This window comes from Phocoena phocoena, chromosome 13 (assembly GCF_963924675.1).
Source record: "Phocoena phocoena chromosome 13, mPhoPho1.1, whole genome shotgun sequence".
NCBI lineage: Eukaryota > Metazoa > Chordata > Mammalia > Artiodactyla > Phocoenidae > Phocoena > Phocoena phocoena.
This window is the reverse complement of record NC_089231.1, coordinates 67,996,228-68,016,030: the sequence shown is the minus strand read 5'-3', so window position 1 is coordinate 68,016,030 and position 19,803 is coordinate 67,996,228. Positions and strand designations below refer to the sequence as shown.

The 19,803-nt window shown below is 44.1% G+C and overlaps 1 protein-coding gene across 8 annotated transcripts in view; it reads left to right on the top strand.

Annotated features, from left to right (window-relative positions):
- The window catches only part of NF2 (NF2, moesin-ezrin-radixin like (MERLIN) tumor suppressor), a 75,125-nt gene that overhangs the window by 16,537 nt on the left and 38,785 nt on the right, over positions 1-19,803 (top strand). For 4 of the 8 annotated variants that reach the window (XM_065889856.1, XM_065889850.1, XM_065889855.1 and 1 more), the window contains exons 2-4: positions 9,029-9,154; positions 11,098-11,220; positions 13,172-13,255. In XM_065889856.1, the coding sequence (XP_065745928.1) occupies positions 9,029-9,154; positions 11,098-11,220; positions 13,172-13,255 (333 nt within the window). The remainder of the gene's footprint in view (positions 1-9,028; positions 9,155-11,097; positions 11,221-13,171; positions 13,256-19,803) is intronic. The other 4 variants (XM_065889858.1, XM_065889857.1, XM_065889854.1 and 1 more) reach the window with 3 other exon arrangements.

Genomic DNA, 19,803 nt, shown 5'->3' with positions numbered 1-19,803 from the left:
TCAACTCCTGATTATTAGTAGCAAGGAACATGATTGCAGTGGCAGTACCTGAGTAAGGGAAAGTAGAAAGCACACAGAAATTAAGTGTTAAGGGTCATTGACATCCCCCAAAATGATTTTAAGATATAGAATGGGATGTTAAAGGATTAAAAGAAAATGATTATAGCAGTGAAAAATACTCCACGGTTTATACAAAACCATCTCAAGCTCGTAGACTCAGAGGGTATTAATCCTGAAAGCCCACTTGATGAGTGTGGAAGCTGAGACCCAGAGAGGTTACGCGACTTTCCCAGCACAGCGGGTTTGGGTGTTTTATAGCTATTTGACAAGGCCATGATTGCCCTCATGTTGTGAGTTAAATTCCAAAGATAGAGATTGTCTTCTTTACTTTGGAGGAATTGCATTGCTTTTATAGCATATAACGTTTCTTTTTGCTTTGTCATCTGTCAGCTGACTTTCAAAGCTTCAAGCCTCTCATCTTTTTTCACAGCATTATAAAATTTGGGCCTTGCATGGGGGCACAATTGATTGACAGGTGAAGAAACTGAGGCGCAGTTGAGCTGTGTGGCTCACCCAAGGTTGTGCGTGGTGGAGGGGGGAGTTTAGGACGTAGATCCCCTCTCTGGGCTCACGGCCGCTGCTAGAACCTGTCTCCGCTAAAGCAGGCAATGTGCCAGGAGCTGCAAACATAAGAACTTTTCTCCCTCCAAAAAATCTATAATTCATTTTGTTTTGAAAGACTTCTCAGAGTTTAAAACCTCCGTTTTGTGGCTTGCCGAGGCGCTGTGATCTGTTTCTTACTGGTCTCTTGTTCTGTGGAAATTTTTCTTGGTTGGCTTTTTGAGATTTAGATTTCCTTGCCAAGGTATTTTTAGAGAGTGGAGATCAGTATGTGTCCCCAAAGGGGGCGGGTATATACCTTCAGGCCCAATTATGCAATTAGAATTTTAATGAGGAGTGTCATAAATTCTTGCTTCATTGCAATCATTACCTAGAAGACTGTTCTACTCAGAAGGCTCAGCTTAGGTATCATCATCATTATCATCAACATCATCAACCAACCACAAGCATTTGTGAAGTGGCCACAGATTATACAGCACTTGTGTGGGTCCTGGGAGACTTAGAGAGAAAGAGGAAGGGAGAAGGGGAGAGAGAGAAAGAGAGAGAGAGAGAGAGAGAGACAGGGAGTGTGTGTGTGTGTGTGTGTGTGTGTGTGTGTGTGTGTGTGTATGTATGTGTATTAGCCCTTGTCTTCAAGGAGTTTATGATCTACAGAATTGCAGGAAGGACAGGAATCTTGGGCAGAGACAGACACCTCATTTTTCCGTGTATGTAAAGTACATACTAACTCACATATCTGGTATTGTATGCGGGGGAGGGAGACAGTGGTGAGATAAAGAAGGGATCTTAGAAAGGTCTGGTTGTGGGTAACTAGAGGCATGTAGGTTTGCTGACCAGGGAGGGCAGAGGCTGCCTTGTAACAAGGCAGAGCAGTTGGTTGGAGGAGAGAGGAAGTAATTGGTGGAGGGCCTTGAAACCAATGATTTAAATAGATTCAGCATACTAACAGCGATGATTGGAGGGCTGGGAGAGGAAAATTACTTGCTGTGGTTGATTATGGCAGAAACTGACAGGGCAAGATTGGAATTGAGTTTTTTGTTGTTTTGTTTTTGCAAAAAGGAGGTTTCAGGTTTGTGAGATTTTGTGCAGATCGAGATAAGGGATTTGGGGGTCGTGCTTGGTAGAGCAAAGAGACGAGTCTCTTTTTTTGACTAAAATCTTGTTTCTATTTGGAGGGTCTCCTTTTCCCTCAGAAATAATGGCTGATTAGGAGTGGTGTGTGTGTGTCCTTAACCACGACAGCAAACACAGACATGAGACACAGAACCTGCTTCCGTGGTATGAGTCGGGGAGGGTCGGTTTTACACCCCCATTACTGCACTCTTTTATCCTCTTTGATTAACTGGAATAGATTTTAATGGGACTCATTATTCACTGCTGCACAGGAAAATCATTTTTATAACTCTTTCCATTGTGTTTATCTTGTAAATGGAGGTGTTTGGCATCTGTTTTTTCAAAACAGGCCAATAAAAGTTGTATTTAGGTTTGGATCAGGCACATCAGCATCTTAAATTCTCAACTCTTCTCTGAAATCAGTTCTCGTAGGGCAGCCACGACTGCAAAAGTCAATTAGGGGTGAACGTGGAGAGGGGAGATTACAACCCTCCTTGCTCTCGCGTTCCCGAAATCACGGTAAACACGCTACATGTGTCCTGAGCCCGGGGAGGTACGGTCCCTTCTATTGCTCTGTCTGTAAGGGAGCTAACCTTTCAATAGTTTTTATAGAAAATGCTGGGGCAGCTTGTGAACTAATTAGAAGAAACCCTGATAAGTGAATGCCGGGTCTGTCCGTCGGTTCTCTTTCCTCTTCTGTGGAGTAGCCAGCCAGTCAAATAGCATCTCTTGTGTGGCTGATAATCCTGTCCCCCGACATCTATGAAATGGGATGTCACTTCTCTGCTAGCTTCTCCAGGTCTGAGTCTTCTCTGTAAAGCTGAAGTTTCTCTGGGGCTTCTGATTCTCAGGCATTTCACACATGGCAGCCACATTCGATTCTCTGTACGGCCCAGAGAAAGCCGTGCGAGAAATGCCATGCAAAGGCTGCCACAGCCAAAAAAACAAGTGGTAGTTTTAGGGTTGTGAGTCTAAACCTGGCCTGTGGTAAGAAGATGTCTCAGACGTTATTCAAAATGCTTCCCCGGTTAATAGACCCTGATTGGTCCTGTAGGCTATTGGTGCCAGTTGCTTCCAACAACAGAAAAGTGCTGCATTCCAGCTACGTTCCTGCTGCAAAGCCTAAGTGCTTAGTGCTGTTTCCTTAAAACATTTGAGGTTGATAAATGACAAGCACTTCACTCTGGGTAAAGCTCATAAATCCAGCCCCTACAAAAGATAACAAGCTGACAGCACTTAGTCCTGTTTATAAAGTTCATACACATCCATCTGTGATAGAGGCATGGGATGGATCTGGGAAATAGCACCGCAGCCCGTTAAAGTAATGCAAGAACACAGCCACGATGCAAGACGCGCCGTGCGCCCAGACTCCCTGCCATTTGCCCTGAGCTTCAAGGGCATCTGGAGGCCGAGGCCCACAGAGCTGGAGCCCACACGCCATGGAGTCCGGCTCCTTCCTGCAAATCTCCTTTCTCCCTCCCTCCACCGCTCCTTTTCTGCCTGCAAGATGAGCCCCTGCCTCGTCGCCTCCCTCCCTTCACTGGGCTGAGCAGAGTCGGGGGTGAGGGGGTATGTGGAGCAGTGGAACACTTGCCCCAGGGCGGAAGAGATGAGTTCAGGTGAACATTTCATCAGCACCAGGGACTGTTCTCTTTTTGGCAATCTGTTCAGGAAAAATGACAAACCCTCCAAAAAGGCCTGTAAGTAGCATAAGTGCAAAGCCTGAATGGCTTATGTGCTAGCAGGTATCAGAAGAGAAAATGTTTTAATAAAAAAAAAAAAAAAGACTCATCCCACTGGTCGTGGCTCCTTAGAGACGTGGCAGGTATTGTTCAGGGGGGCCTGGCCGCTCAGAGCAGGGACTGAACGACCCAGGCCCTGAGTGGCCGTGGTGGGTGCGAGCTGTCACATGCGTGGGGCTGAAGCCATGTACACAGTACTGCACTGAACATTCAGTACTGCAGATAGGACAGTCACGCTGCTTGTCAGATACCAGAAGAACGCAAAGAGCGTTCCTTCACTTGACAACAGCCTGGACCCAAGCGACAGACATGCTGTTCCCTCCGGCTGGAGTGACCTCTCATCCTTCAGCCCCTTCACCAGAGGACCAGCTGCTGCCTGGCTTTTGAGACCCAGCTCAGATGGCATCTCCCCAGGGAAGCCACTCACCCCACAGACCCCCAGGCCCGAGCTGCGTTCCCTCAGTCCTCTGTTCTGTGAGCATTTGCCAGGTTGCACTTTCCTTATCCGTTTACCTGTCTTCCCCATCAGCCGTGAATAGGGACAGCGTCTTGTCCCAGATTCATCATTCATCTCTGGGGCCGAGCGCAGTGACTAGGATGTAGTGGGTGCTCAATAAATGTTAGTCAAGTGAGTGATGGCTTGGTTAGCACGATGGGAATTGATGGTGCCCTTTCTGATCTACCATCCATCATGCGTGGAGTGGAACACAACTGGAGGCTTTAAACGATGCCCCTTGAGAATATAAGAAGAGGCGGGGTTAGAATGAGTAATCACCACCTTTTATTGAGTATTTACTGTGGCACCTTCTTAGGCTTTTCAAATGTATCAGTGCACTTAATCCTGAGATCAATCTGCTGAAACAGGTTCTGTTTATTATCCCTGTAGCAAAGCACAAGGAAGTTCAATAACTTGCCCAAGGTCACACAGCGGCAGCACTGAGATTCATACCGATGATGTTAGATAGCCACTGTTTCTCTCTGCCTTTTAGACTGGTTCCTGGAAGGAATTAAGCCCTAATCTTTGGAAGCATCCATCTTATGTAATGATTTAGCTTCTCTCCTGTACATCTAGAATGGTACGAGTTATGTTCCATCCTGGGGAAAAAGGAGAAAACAGCCACTCAGACAGCTTTCTGTGGTTCACACGACAGGTCAGAGTTAGGAGACAAAGAATTGGTTTTATTTTTTATTTTTTTTGGCCATGCCATATGGCTTTCGGGATCTTAGTTCCCCAACCGTGCCCCCTGCAGTGGAAGCGTGGAGTCCTAACCACTGGACTGCCAGAGAATTCCCAAGAATTGATTGTAGATGGTAGTTGAAAGTAAGCAAGTGTTCCCCAGCCTCTGTTCTCCAGCCAAACTGAACTACAATACTGTCATTTCCTACAAGAACCATCTAGACCTCTAGACCTTCACATATGCTCTTCCCTCTGCCTGTAACACACTTGCCTGCTCTCTCTTCCTTCCCCAAGGCTGGTCTTGGCTTCTCTTTCCCACCAGTTCAGATGCCATTGCCCACCCGTTCAAGATAGAGGGTCCCTCCAGTCCCTGATGTCCCTGTTGTGGCACTGGGTGCTATAGTGCTGACCACCACACCCGGAGTTGATTTGTGTGTGGGGCGAGGGGAATGATTATCTGTTTCTGACAGGTTCACACCCTGGGCCTGTTGTCTTCTGTCCCCCATTTATCCCCTGCACCTCGGCTGGTGCTTGGACACAGCGTGTGTTCACTAAATGTTTGTCGAAGGAGTGGACGAATGGGGGTTCATTTTGCTTTACACTTTTGAGCCTCGGGTTTTGAAGTGGTCAAGTCTGTTCTGTCACACAGCCATCGTTTGCCACGTCTTGTGTGTGCACACTCGGCGGGTGCCGTGGGGAGTAGAGAGATGACCGGCGTTGCTCTTGTTCTGAGGTGCCTACGATCTAGGGAGATGCTTAGGTGGTCACATCACCTTCCCACATCAGCACAGTGCAGTGGACCAGTGATAGAACTGGAGGTGGGTGTGCTCATACTCATGCTCTTGAGTCAGCAGCACTGAGGAAGCCCCACGGCAACCCAAGACCTCCCATCCTCAGGGTTTCCCAAGAGCCACCAGGAGTAACTGTGACCGGTGGTTCTTGTTTGTGAAGAAGTAGAAACCCCAATTAAGCAAGCCTCATACATTTGGGGAAGGCATGTTGAAAAGTGCACCCTCATGTAGGTAACAACACATTGGAGGTTAGATTTAGCCCAAGAGAAAAACTTAATAACTAAAAACTAGAACACTTTATTTTGTAAATAGAGCTAAGACTTAAAATCAGGTGTATTTAGGACATCTCTACTTGGTTTCCTCAGGCACCCTGTCTTACTTTGTCTAGAACTTAATTACTCATCTGTTTCCCTCAAAACTTGCTGCTCCTGCTTTTCCTGTCTTCCATCCCTCCTCTACTGGAACCACCTGATGCTCAAGCCAGGAATTCAGGTGTTTCTCTTGATGCTTTTCTAGTTCTCAGGCTTTCTCTCCTTCGCACTGCCGTCATCAAGGTGGGAGTTGGCCTCCCTTCTGCCCTTCTTGATTCCAGGCTCCTTTCCTCCAACCTGTTGTTAGTGCACATTCTAGAATGCAGGTCTGATCCCATCATTCCTCTGCCTCTGGGTATATGGAGAGTCCTGGTCCATCCCCACCAGGCCCACTGAGTTCAGGCTGTCTGTTTCACCTCTGCCAGATGACATGCAGTTCCCTGTAGAGAACATGACGTTTGTCTGTTTTTAGACTTATTTCCTTTTCTCCTTTAACTAATTCTCCCTTGTTCTTTAAAGCTTTTTCCAACCTGGGTCGTTACTTGAGTCTTCGGCAGGGAACATTCTTCCAGAATTTCACATCCTCAGTGTCTAATATTGCTGGGCACATAGGATGTGCTGTGTAATGCTTGCTGAAAGATTAGCTGAGAGGATGGGGAGTTCCCTGGTGGCCTAGTGGTTAGGATTCCAGGCTTTCACTGCTGTGGACAGTGTTCAGTCCCTGGTCGGGGAACTGAGATCCCACAGGCTTCGAGGTGCAGCCAAAAAAAGGATTAGATGAGAGGAAGCAGAGGCTTTAATTCACATTGAGCTGTAAAGGAGCAATAAATACCAGGCTCTTCTGAAAATGGGTTTTGTTTTAGGGTGGGAGAAGAGTGTTAAGATACCAGTTACTTACTGGAAAAGGTTGGGGAGTGCTGGAGGAGAGCAAGATGAAAGGAACCCCACAGAGCAGAAAAAGAGGTGATCTGGGGGGTTGCCTACCTTAGACCACCAAGAAGAAAGGCCAGTTGTCTGCTGTAGCAGGCTGCCAAAGAATGTTTCCTTATACAAAAAGGGGACAGGTCTACTGTGGGTAATTAATTACTCAGACTCATTTCCAATTTGACACCCTACAATTCTTAAAGTTGAAAATATAAGCCAGGCATTCTGAATTGGTGTGAAAAAATTTCCCCTCTCTTCACTTTATTGCAAGCTCCATAGTAGCAAAGACATTGTCTCTGCATTCAACAGAGATAATTTTGCATTTTAGAAACAAGGAAGTAGAAAACTGCATTAATACGAGATTATGTTTGAGAATTTAAGCTCCCAAATCAGGAAATCCACTCAGCATTCTCTTGGTAGCTCTCGTTTAGATGCAACACACACCCACTTGCAGACAGCCCCTCGTGCCAGAGCCCGCCCTGCGGTGGCCGTGAGTTATGGCGGATTGGGGATCATTACCTTGATCTTCTTGGCCCTTGGGTATTTCACTTCTCCAAGTTAATGTGTGCTCTTAAGTGTTACATTATCTTGTAGCAAAGTAGTCATTTATAATTTATATACTATGTACTGGCTTAAAATAGAAACAAGAGGATAATCAGCATCCTGAAGCCCCTAGTTTTCCAAAATAACATTTCTTCAGTGAAGTCCACCTGTAGGAATTAAAACCTACCGTGAATTAAAAAACCCTTTGTCCCAGTGTCAGACTGGGACACAGGTGTGCCAACAAGCATTATTAAGCCTTACAAAAGGGGAAGATCATCTTTTTAAAATAAAACATTTTATTTTATTTTACTCAAAATAATTTCTAAAGAACTCAACCTTTGTAGTGTTGCAGGGGCCCCACTGAAGTCACAGAGAGGGGACGGGGGCAGAGCTAGAGCATCTTTTGGAGAAGGACAAAAGCTAATCCATATCTCCACCCTGTGTCTGCTGCAGTTTTGGTGTGCTTCCATCTAGGCTGCTCCTTTGCTCTTTGACTTTGAATATACACACGGAGAAGGATGGGCTTTCCTGTTGAGTTCCTCGTAGGGAACACGCCGTCCATTCACATATATTAAAAATAGAAGGCCTGCTTGAAAAATCCTCTAGAATCAGGTTTTAGCAAACACCAATCAGATTTTAGAGGTCTAACTTATTTTTTTTCCTTCTTGCTTTTATAAGAAGTCTCTGAACGCTGAACTTTCCCCAGTTCCTTTTCATTGTGCATCTTCAGTGTGCCAGGACCTTGGGTGGAAATTTCTAATGAGAGCAGGAGAAGGACAGACGCCCCTGCAGTCAGGTGGTCTTCCTCTTCCGATGTCTGGTGACCTCGTATTTGAATCCACCATCTGTGCCCACCATCTCCGTGACGTGTCTTGTGCTCATCCCTGTACGCAGGTGTCCATTTGAATGTCCACCTGATACTTGGGGGCCACTGACTGGGGTCGAGGCCAGCAGCCGCTATGGGTGGCTGCATCACGGGTGGCAACATTTACTAAGCTCCTGGGTATTTTCTTCCCCTATTATGATATTGAACCTGCTTTTCTGGCCACAAGATTGAAGAGCTGAGAAATGGGTTTAGCAGCCATTGCTTCAGGTCCTTTTGAAAATGAGGCTACGGGATTAGCACACTACAGTATATTCCTGTCTGTTTGTCCCCTGGGTTTCGATACAAGAGTTTGAAGTTGCTGCATGTGGCTGTGGGTGGACACCTCCTCTTTGGCCTTGGTTACACATCATGATGGGGAGAGACCCGTGATTGGACTGGCTGGTCTCTAGTGGTTCTTTTTCCCCATGATTTGTGACCTCAGTTACAACTTCGTACCCTATGTTGCGTTTTAAAAAAAAAATCAAGTAAAACTAGTCTTCACATTTTAAAAAGCTAGCCTTTTATTAAAGGGCAGAGTCATGATTAAAAAGAAAATCAACAAGAAAATCTTGAGGAAACGAATGTCTCTAGAAGCTAACCTTGGGTTAACGGGAGAAGCTTGACTCTTAAATGTGGACGTTATTTACCAGCTTTCCTAAATTGGCAGCTTTGGGCATATTAAGATCTGTAAGGAACTGTCCAAGGGAGGTATTGTGTATGCTTTGCAGTGATTAAGCCATTAAGCTCTAATTATTATTTTCCCACTCATGGTTTTGTGTAGGAAGGTTTACAATTATTTAGGAATTCTGTGCTCCTCAGCCATCTTAGCGTCACCCCCACCTTTCAGAAGCTGAGGTGGGGGGAGCAGAGAAAAGGTTTTCCTGCGAGCAGATTACCACTTGGGCTCAGCTGTCTTCCCCTGTTGGTTTGTTCCCTTGCAGATGAAGTGGAAGGGGAAGGACCTGTTTGACTTGGTGTGCCGGACCCTGGGGCTTCGGGAAACCTGGTTCTTTGGCCTGCAGTATACAATCAAGGACACCGTGGCCTGGCTCAAGATGGACAAGAAGGTGGGCCCAGACCCTGATGACACCAGTGGGGCTGGCATGGGCTCTGGATTTCCCCTGAGCATGTGTCTAGCTTATTGCTCATCATGGGGCATTATGGGTACACAGCAGAGAGAGGGGCGGGTTGCGGAGGAAGTTATACGGGACAGGATGCGGGCCTAGGGAGGCCCCGCCCCTGTTCCTCACCAGCTACCCCGGGGCCGGCAGAACCACCCAGGACTGACCAGCTGCCATCCCTGGCTTCTTCCTTGTTGTCACCGGGTGTCACCTGATTGCTTCAGGCTTAATGCCATTCTGTTGACTGAGCCATGAGTCAGGCTTCGTGGATAAAAATTACTATTGTATTATCGTTTTGGTTTTTTTTCCCACAATTGATGTCTTTGAAGGATTTTCTTGGGGCTCCTGTTCTTTAGGGAATGTTTCAGAGTGTTTTTGAGGAACACCATGGCCCAACTCAATTTGTTCATTAACATGATCTAAGGAATAAAGAGTGCCCTGGTTCCCGCGGTGAAGGAAGAATGTCTATTTTGTTCTCATGATATTCTGGGGCTTCTGAGGTCTGGTGTACAAGTCTGACTCCCAGCAGTTCTAATGTGGCTTAGAAATGGATATTGCCTCGGGGAACTGCCCTCTGCGTGGGTTCTTATGTGCTCACAAAGACACTGTCACCTACTTACCTGCCAACCTATCCATGGAGACGCTGAGAGCAGGTCCGTATGTTTTAGTCAGTGACTCCTAAAAGACCCCTGAATCTCTGAGTAAGTCAGTGTCTCATTTTTACCCCAAATTACCCCCTGCAATTGCCTACCTCATTCTATTATCTACTACTTCGCATGATAAACAGTGAAAGCCTCCCGTCTTCTACCAGTTTGACTATAAACTCAGGCGTTCAAATTGTGTTTACATATGTACGCAGTAATCTGAATCTTCACGTTGGGGTCCCTGCTGGTTATAAATTTCACATGGTAATTCCCAGCGATCATGAATGTCCAAGTGCTGCCATGCCAGCAAGAGCGTCCTAGATCAGGTTTATTTTGAATCTCTTGGGCACCACGACCAGGAATTTGGGCAGGAGCCTGGAGAGTTATCTACCAAAGACAGCAAAACCTTCAGTATCACTTTGTGACTCTCAGCAAAGTAAATTTGAAATCGTACCTGAGTGTTGGCCAAATGGATATTAGATTGGGGGCCTCAGGAGCCATGGAGCCTGCTGCTCAAAGGAAATAAATTATGACACATGTTAATGGAGCCTTGTAGCCTGTCACATGGCATGTTTATGTCCTGAGATGAAATTCATTCTGGAGAGCAGATGGCTCAAGCTTTCCAGTGGGTGGATGAAATTGTTAGAATATTAAAGGCAGAGTGGTTTACTGGCTGTGCTCAAGTATTTCGTGGGGCATCTCTAGAGGTTCCTTGAAACAAAGGGTTGCCATGATGGACGTGTTTTACTTTTGTTGCTCAGTTAATGTTTAGATGATTTCACAAATATTTAGTTCATCATCTCTAAGCTCCATTCCAGTATGGACCTAAATGTTGTAGGTAGTCAGCAGGACAAAAGAGTAAAGGAAGATTCCACTACTTGAGAAAATTAAAAAACCTTCAGCCTACCTGTAAAGGATAGTGCCCAAGGCCTTTGAGTTATAAATTTCTAGTTTTTAGCTATCTCTGTGGCCTTGAAAACATTTGTGCCTGAATCATCTTAGCTCCACTCACCACTTGGGGATATTGATTAATTTGATTAATTCACCATGTGAAGTGAATATTACCTCCTGTTATAGATGGGTTTGTGAATGCTTCAAACTGTAGAATCACAACCTTTGGGAAATGCGATAAATTTAGAAGGGAGAAAAATGTTTATACACTCCCTGCAGAAGGTCCTTTGATGGCGGCCTGGGAGGGAGAGGGGCGAAACTAGCTTGTTTTTCTTTTGCTCTGTAATTCCGCAGGTGCTGGATCATGACGTTTCAAAGGAAGAGCCAGTCACCTTTCACTTCCTGGCCAAATTTTATCCTGAGAATGCCGAGGAGGAGCTGGTTCAGGAGATCACGCAACATTTATTCTTCTTGCAGGTACCCCTTTCCATGCTACCCCCCTGATCTTGAGAGAACCGCCCCCAGGGGTAGCAGCAGAGGCAGCCTGGGCCAACCCCTCGGATTTGACCACAAATGCCTCCACATTGTGAAAATGTTCTCCCTCTGGAAAGCCAGTCCCTTTGGTTCTATAATGAAAAACAGTCTTCAGGACAGAACTATACTTGAGTGATGATAATTGGCATCAAATGAAATTGCAAAAGTATGATGGCGAAAGAACACATACAAGTAGCTCCCTAACTAGAAACATCTTTGAAGATGGCTCCTCACTAACTTAGAAGTACTCAATAGTTGCCCAGGAAGTCTAAAAAGAGAGTCTTGCAAAGAGTAGTTCTTCCAGAAATTTAAAATTTGCTCTCATGAAGGCAGGACTTCAGAACTCCAGTGACACTTGGTAAATCCCACACACGTGGTACTTCAGACATCATGTTTCATGGCACTCTTTGTCTATACTGCCTTATTTTCCACCTATTTCCTCATTAGACTGTAAGCCCCTTTAAGGCAAGGCTCGTTGAGTGCACGGTGGGGACCCCATAAGTAATTGTTCCACCGAATTGAAGAAATTAGGAGATCCATAATTATAGGTTCAAAGACAGCTAGTTGACCATCTAGAGGTGCAGCTAGGGGGACTGGTGTGAGGATGAGAACCTTGTCAGTTTTGCTTGTGTTCCTACTGCTCGCTCAGAGCACTTTCCAAGTTTCACGGTTAGTTATGGTGCTTGGCGCTGGAACGGCTGGTGTGTCCACCATCAGTGACGGAAAAGACCCTAGCAGGGCGTTAATTACATGATTGCCCAGAGGTACACATATAGCCTGGCCTCCTATAATTAGTTTGAGCCTCAGATTATTGCATTAAGTAAATATTAAGTTAAATGTAATAACCCCCTCCAGTAATTTCTCTTGCAAAAAAAAGTTTGCCAAAAAAAGTGTGTGTGTTTGTATATCCCCTCTCCAATATTTTCATGTCAAAGGGAAGCCCTTTTAGTTTTTCTGTAGTGCAGCTTAAAACCGAAGGATTAGAAAGTTGCCCTGCTTTGAATGAAACCACAAAATGACCTCCTAGGCCCCAGAATGTCCTAGCCATATAGAGATGGCTTTCTTGTAAGCAGTGCCCATTCTCCATTTGACTTTGGCTTAATTTCCCCTCCTACTGAAATGTTGGAGCGCTTTCATGGCTGAGCAAGGCAAAATTTACTACTTTTATGAATCTGGTGACTGCTGACGTCTGTGAAAGAGAGCTGGCTTTCCCGTTGTGTTTATTTCAGCATGCCCTCACTTCAGGAGGCTGTCTTGCCTCTATGTCTGGAACATCACCCACTGTACCAGTCTAAGAAATTAAATGCAATGAGATATGTTAATTCAACATTATGGCTTAAGAATTATATTTCCCGGACCTCAAGTGGACTTAAAGGTTAATCGATCAAACTTTATTGCTTCCTTTTTCCTTAGAGCAGGCATATTGAAAGTGATGGGTTTTTTTCCTGCAGTCATAACTCAGTGGCCTCGCTGACTTTGGTCTTGTGTTAAGACTTAAAAGCAGACTCCATTTCCTCTGATTCTGCGTGTGCTCAGCTGGGGCCGAGGCTGCAATCACCACCAGAGCCGCTCCTGACATTTCCCGAGTTCACAGCTCTCCTCCGTCACAACCCAGATGTCAGTCTCTTTTTTTAACTACGAAGATTGTTTTTCCTCTTTGGCATTTGATCACGAACAGAAGAGACTAAGGGTTTTTTTCTGCGTAGCCATCTTACCAATAACTTCTCGGGGACCGAGCTCCCAACCTGTCGGCAGCGGTTCCCTTTGTCAGAAAATCATTAGCAGGCTGGGTTGACAGGCCTCATTAGAACACGCTGCAGTGTCTTGCTGTGACCAGCCTGCACGGCTCCTGTCCACACACACGGTATCATGTCTCCCCTGTTGCCCCTTTCAGGTAAAGAAGCAGATTTTAGATGAAAAGATCTACTGCCCTCCCGAGGCTTCTGTGCTCCTGGCTTCTTATGCCGTCCAGGCCAAGGTAAGCTCAAAGAAGAAAAATGCATTCTTCCTGGGCATTAATGCATGTCACAGGATCACACTAGTCATCTGTTTCTTTGGATCTTCTAGGCTTCAGAGACTTTCCCCAGAAAGTGGGATGCTGTGGCACTTGTGGACTTGGGGGACCACTCTCACTGTTCCACTGCTGTATCATCTTGTGATAGTGTCTGTGTGTGTATAAACGATAAGTGTACAGCTTGATGAATTATCTGTGTAATCTCACTATGCACACGTGGTTAATTACATTCACCCGGCCAACCTCTCTTTTTATTAACTAGGAAGAATGAGGTTATCGTCTCCAGTTTTGGCCAAACATGGCCTTGGGGTCAGAAAGGCCCAGGTCCTCATTGCAAACTCATCTTCTGAGGACCAGCGGCCCTGTGCCTCGGGACCATGTCACACCTTGGGGAATGTCCTGCTTCATCCACCTGGATGGACGTGCTGGCTGTGCTTACGGTCGGGTACTGCAGGCTCTCGGCCCCACCAAGCCCAGCTGAGCTGTCTGGTGACCTGAGAGTCTTTCACAGAGAAATCGCTGCAGACTGGGAGTGGTGGGAGAGGGAGACCACTGGTCTTGTGCTTCTGTCCTCTCTGTTTTTATAAGATGCGCTACAGGGTCTGCCCAGGGTGCTTCATGCCCCTCAGATTTCCGACTTCAATCACATGCCACTTTCTCCTGATCCCTCTGCTTATTACCTTTCACTGCAGCATAAGATGACCTCAGAATTGGGACACCTGGGTTACTTTTGTGATTTTTGCATAATCTTTTCAGTTATTATTTTCCTTTTTAGTTAGAGGTATCCATAAAGCCATTTCCCTGAAATGTTAGAGAAATTAATAAGACCCTCAATGTCTTAGCCCACTTTTTGGGGTACCTTAAGATAATCTCAAAACTGTCCTATCATTTGGAGGAGAAAACGGTCTGTATGTGCTCGTCACACTAACAGAAGCATCAGGGTCATTTGATGACTCGTCTAATATTTGGTGAGTATTCACTGGCTTGAGGGGAGGTTGTTGACTCTGTCACTGATACAGACACGAAGTGAGTATCTGCCCTCAGTGATTTGCCCAAGGTCATTTGGGCAATCTTGGGTAAAGCTAAGGGCAGAATTCATGGCTTTGGGATTGCATTTTGGGCCTCCCCTATTCCATTATCCTGACAAATGAGTAATTGAGAAAACAGAAAAATGGGCCTTGATTCAACTAAAACATATGCTTCCTTTTATGCTTTGATTAAGAATATTAATAACAGGAAAAATGTGTCCTTTCAATCAGTATCGCCCTGACAGTGATGAAGCAGTTGTCACTTTCATTAGATCTGAGCACTTCCTGGCCCGGAACTGAGCTTCTCTCTAGCACGCCTTCTCCCCGGCTGAGAGGAGGCCCAGGTTCTCAAAGATACTACCTCTCTCTGAGGGGGTAGCCTTTAGTCTCAAAGGCTACATTTTCTTTGCATAAATTTTGGACCACAAATTCAAAGGCCACCTGTAGAAAAAAAATAACTTTTCAGGGAACCAGCAGATGTTTGCTTAAACAGATTTCACTGTAGGAAAGCCCTCCTAATTTGGATCCTGCTAATTTAGAGATGAAAGTGATTCACAGACAGCATATGGGGTTCATATGGAGGAGCGTGCTTTAACTGTTTTTCCCGGTGTAAATTGTCAGGAACATACAAATAAAGGTAATCTATGGCTTCAAGTCTGCATTTGGGAAACTAAGGATTATTATAACATGCTTCCAGTTGCTAGGACAGCTGTTAATATTAATAGGGTGCCTCTGATTACAATATTGATCAGATCTTACACGCCTGTAGCGTTTTTACAAAGTGTTATAACTTGAATATTTCTTGCAATACTCAATGGAGTCTTTTCTGTAAGCCAAAGAATTTAAGGCTCAGAAAGGACTAATAATTTGTCTGAAGTCACAGTACTTGATGTTAATTTTTTTTTTTTTTTAATAAATTTATTTATTTATTTATTTTTGACTGCGTTGGGTTTTAGTTGCTGCGCACGGGCTTTTCTCTAGTTGCAGTGAGCAGGGGCTACTCTTCATTGTGGTGCACGGGCTTTTCATTACGGTGGCTTCTCTTGTTGCAGAGCACAGGCTCTAGGTGCGCAGGTTTCAGTAGTTGTGGTTCGTGGGCTCTAGAGCACAGGCTCAGTAGTTGTGGTGCACGGGCTTAGTTGCTCTGCGGCCTGTGGGATTTTCCCAGACCAGGGCTCAAACCCATGTCCCCTGCATTGGCAGGCGGATTCTCAACCACTGCGCCACCAGGGAAGCCCGATATAAATCCTTTTTTAAATGGAGTTTGTAGCCCACTTCTTAATGGACAGGATTTGAAGCAGAATGGAGCTGGAGAATGGAGCAGGGGTGAGAACCCTAGTGTCTGGATTGCATAATTTAGCACTTGCTCTTGCCCTCACTGTGAGAGGGGTCTCTGAGTACCACACACTACCTTTCACTAAATTCCAGGTTCATTTATATGGTCACATCAGTACAAACTTTTCAGTAAATCATCCTGGTTCCTTCCATTATATTCCATTTCTTTTCTTCCACAACCTTTCTGAGACAGATAGGAAATATAAAAGTGTGGTGGGGAGAGTGAATTGAGCTCATTAACACATGGGATGTAATTACGCACAAATGTATTCATTACAGTATTTCAGCTGTTCAACTGATACAGACGGTTCATTCCAAAGCATAAAGAAACAATTACCCTTAAAGCATAAATACAGATATTAATCACATGGTTCAGTTAGCAAGAACCATATTTCTTAGTAGGAGTTTAGGTTGTTTTTTTGTTTTGTTTTGTTTTTTGCGGTAACGCGGGCCTCTCACTCTCGTGGCCTCTCCCGTTGCGGAGCACAGGCTCCAGATGCGCAGGCTCAGCGGCCACGGCTCACGGGCCCAGCCGCTCCGCGGCATGTGGGATCTTCCCGGACTGGGGCACGAACCCTCATCCCCTGCATCGGCAGACGGACTCTCAACCACTGCACCACCAGGGAAGCCCATTTAGGTTATTTTTGAATCCGAAATATAGGCTGGTTTTTTTGGGCCAGTCATGTGACACACCAAACCATCTTGCAACGTCTTCAGCCACCTGTTGGATTTTATATTGACAATTTGGTGTTTGAAATGTGTTCTTATTAAAAATGACTTTGGGAAAGAATGGTATGTAATTCCCCAATCTTGCAGGGCTGGCCAGCAGATTCCTAGTGTTCAGAGAGAGAAAAGACTGGTGGGAGAAGAGGCTTGTTGTTTCCTAGTGCTCTTTGATGCTAGTTAGGGGCAGAGTGCCAAAAGGCAACTAAGAAGTTGGGTATATGTAAAGTATAGGTAGAGTGGCAAGAGTTGAGGCTGGAGAGGTCTGCTGGGGTTCAGATCATAAAGGGTCTTAACTTTATCCTGTGGGGAATGCAGAGCCAGTGAAGGGTTTATATTTTAGACAGATCCTTTGATGGCTGTGTGAAGAACAGATTGGAGTAAGACCAGTTTGGAAACAGGGAGACCTGTTAGAAGGCTGTGGTGGTCATCTGGCTGAGACTATGGGGTTCCCAACTTGGGCAGTGGTCAGTTGGATGGGAGGAGACTAACTTTAAAATAATCCAGGGAAAAAAATACCCAGGAGGTAAAAGTTGACATAAATGGTACTATCCTCTGCATATCCCCCTTTCTGGGGGGCTTATCCTTTTACAAATGGGTATTTTCTCTCACTCAATGTCAATTTTGATATGTATCGTGTTGTACTTGTCAATGTAGCTCATTGATTCTAACTGCTGTATGGTAGCCATTGATGAATAAGCCTAATTTATTTTTCTATCCTCCTGAGGAGGAGGTAGGTTTAGTTTCTGCTGTTTCCCTATTATAAGCAGTGCTTTACTGAGAACTCTTTTATATGCTTCCTTGTGTACCTGTGCAAAAGCTTTTTCCCCTTAAGGTAGATTTCTAGAAGTAGAATTGCAGATATATCCCTGAATATAAAGAACTCTAAGGTTTCTAAGAAAAAAGCAGAAAAATGGGAGCAAAGGGTACAAATAACAGGCAATTTATAGAGTATGAGAAGAATCTGTAACTACAAAAAGACGCTCAATCTTATTAGTAATCAAGAAAAAGAAGAATTAAAGCAACAATAAGGAAACATTTCAAACCCATGAGATTGACAAGGATTAATATAGGATGGATAAAGAACAAGGTCGTACTGTAGAGCACAGGGAACTATATTCAATATCCTGTGACAAACCATCATGGAAAAGAATATACATATATGTATAACTGAGTCACTTTGCTGTACAGAAAAAATTGACACAACATTGTAAATCAACCTCAATTGAAAAAAAAAAAAGTAAAATAAATAAATAAATAGAATAGAAGCTCTGAGCTCATTTCCATGCAGGAAGAGACTGTGAATTGGCATAAGCTCTGTGGGGTGATGGGTATGGTAGGGGCCTGTCAGTGAGGAGACACCCCCTCCCCGAGTCCCCGAAATCCCACTCCTAGGCCGCCACTCTAGAGGAAATCCTGCATAGCGCACCCTTTTCACTTAAAACTGTCAGAAGAGAGTTCTTAAAATACTCAGTTTTTTAAACTATTGAACTGTATTTCATAGAACAGAGGGGCTGTGGTTTATTTAAATATCTTTTTTTGTTGTTTTGTTTTTGTTTTCTTTTTTTAATTGAAGTATGGTTAATTTACAATGTTGTGTTGGTTTCAAGTGTCCAGCAAAGTGATTCAGTTATACATATATGTATATATTCTTTTTCAGATTCTTTTCCGTTATAGGTTATTGTAAGATATTGAGTATAGTTCCCCGTGCTATACAGTAGGTCCTTGTTGTTTATTTAAATATATCTTTATTGGTAGATACTTAGGCTTGTTTTTCTTTCTATTACTTTTCTACTTAAATGGGTGCAGTGAACATCCTTGAGTACGCCTGTTGGGGCACATATGAACAACATTTGTCTATGATAGATATCAAGAAATGGCATAAATGCGTTGAAGGATAGGAACATTTAAAGTTTAAATAATGCTAAGTAAAAGAAGCAGACAGGAAAGGCCACATATTGTATGATTCCATTTGTATGAAATGTCCAGATGAGGCAAATTCATGGAGACAGAAGGTAGGTTGAGTGGTTGTCAGGGGACAGGAGGAGGAAATTAGGACTTACTGCTAATGGGTAAGGGATTTCTTTTTGAGGTAATGGAAATATTCTGGAATTAGACAGTGGTGATGGTTGTACAACATTTTGAAAGTACTAAAAACTACTGAATTATATGCTTAAAATTGTGAATTTTATTATGAAAATTTTATCTAAAAAAAAATTTAAATAGTTATGGCCAAATTGCTCTCCAAAAGTTCCTAATTTAACTTCTACCAATAGTGGTGAGAATATCTGTTTTTCCATATCCTCATCAACAGTGGTTGCTATCAGCCTTTTAAATTTTTGCTAATTTGACAAAAAAGTAGATTTTTTTAAAGTTTTCATTTCCTTGATTACCACTGGGGCATCATTTTCATAGACTTATTGGCCATTTGTATTTCTTTCCTCTGTGAATCAAGTGTTTATGACTTGCCTGTTTTTTCCACTTTATTGTTTGTCTTTTTCTAATTGAGTTATAGGACCTATATATTATGGATATTAATCTTTTATCTTTTTTTACATGTCAGTCCTTTTCATGTTTTGAGTGACTTTTGGAATGACTTCACCAACTTAATATACACATGTTCTTCTATATTTTATTCTGGTATTTTTATGGATTTTCATTTATAGGTGTAAGTCTTTAATGCATCTGGAATTTAGTGACTGGTGTGCGGTTGGGATCTGTTTATTCTATATATGTATTGATTAGACCTTTATGTTTTGTGAAATCCTATTCAGAGCATTTGGTCTAATTTTTCATACATATAAGCAGAGGAAAGTATTTGTTTAAGAAGTGACTCTGAGAGTCCTTTAAAAGGTGAACTCCCTTCTTGAATTTAAATTCAATTGGTTTATATCAGGGGTGGATCCAGGTTTTGTGGGCCCTGAAGCTTATATAACTTAGGGTGTTCTTTTAATGCAAGAACACCAAATTATTAATATAAAATTAGGTATAGGCCCATGCAGGTTCAGAGACCTGAAACCCAAGCCTCATTAGCTTCCCAGCAAATTCACTCCTGCTTATGTTATTGGGATGCCTCTGTACATAAAATGAGGAGGAACAGCCATCTCCATCCATGGAGTGGTCTGACTTTCTTTTATATTCACCAGCCACCACAACTTGAGGATTTTCTTCTTTTGTTTCTTGAAAAGACATTTAAGGGCTTCCCTGGTGGCGCAGTGGTTAAGAGTCCGCCTGCCAATGCAGGGGGACACGGGTTCGTGCCCCCGTCCGGGAAGATCCCACATGCCGCGGAGCAGCTGAGCCTGTGCGTCCGGAGCCTGTGCTCCGCTACGGGAGAGGCCACAAGAGTGAGAGGCCTGCGTACCGCAAAAAAAAGAAAAAAAAGACATTTAAGAGCAGACACATACCTCAAGGTGGCTTTAATGT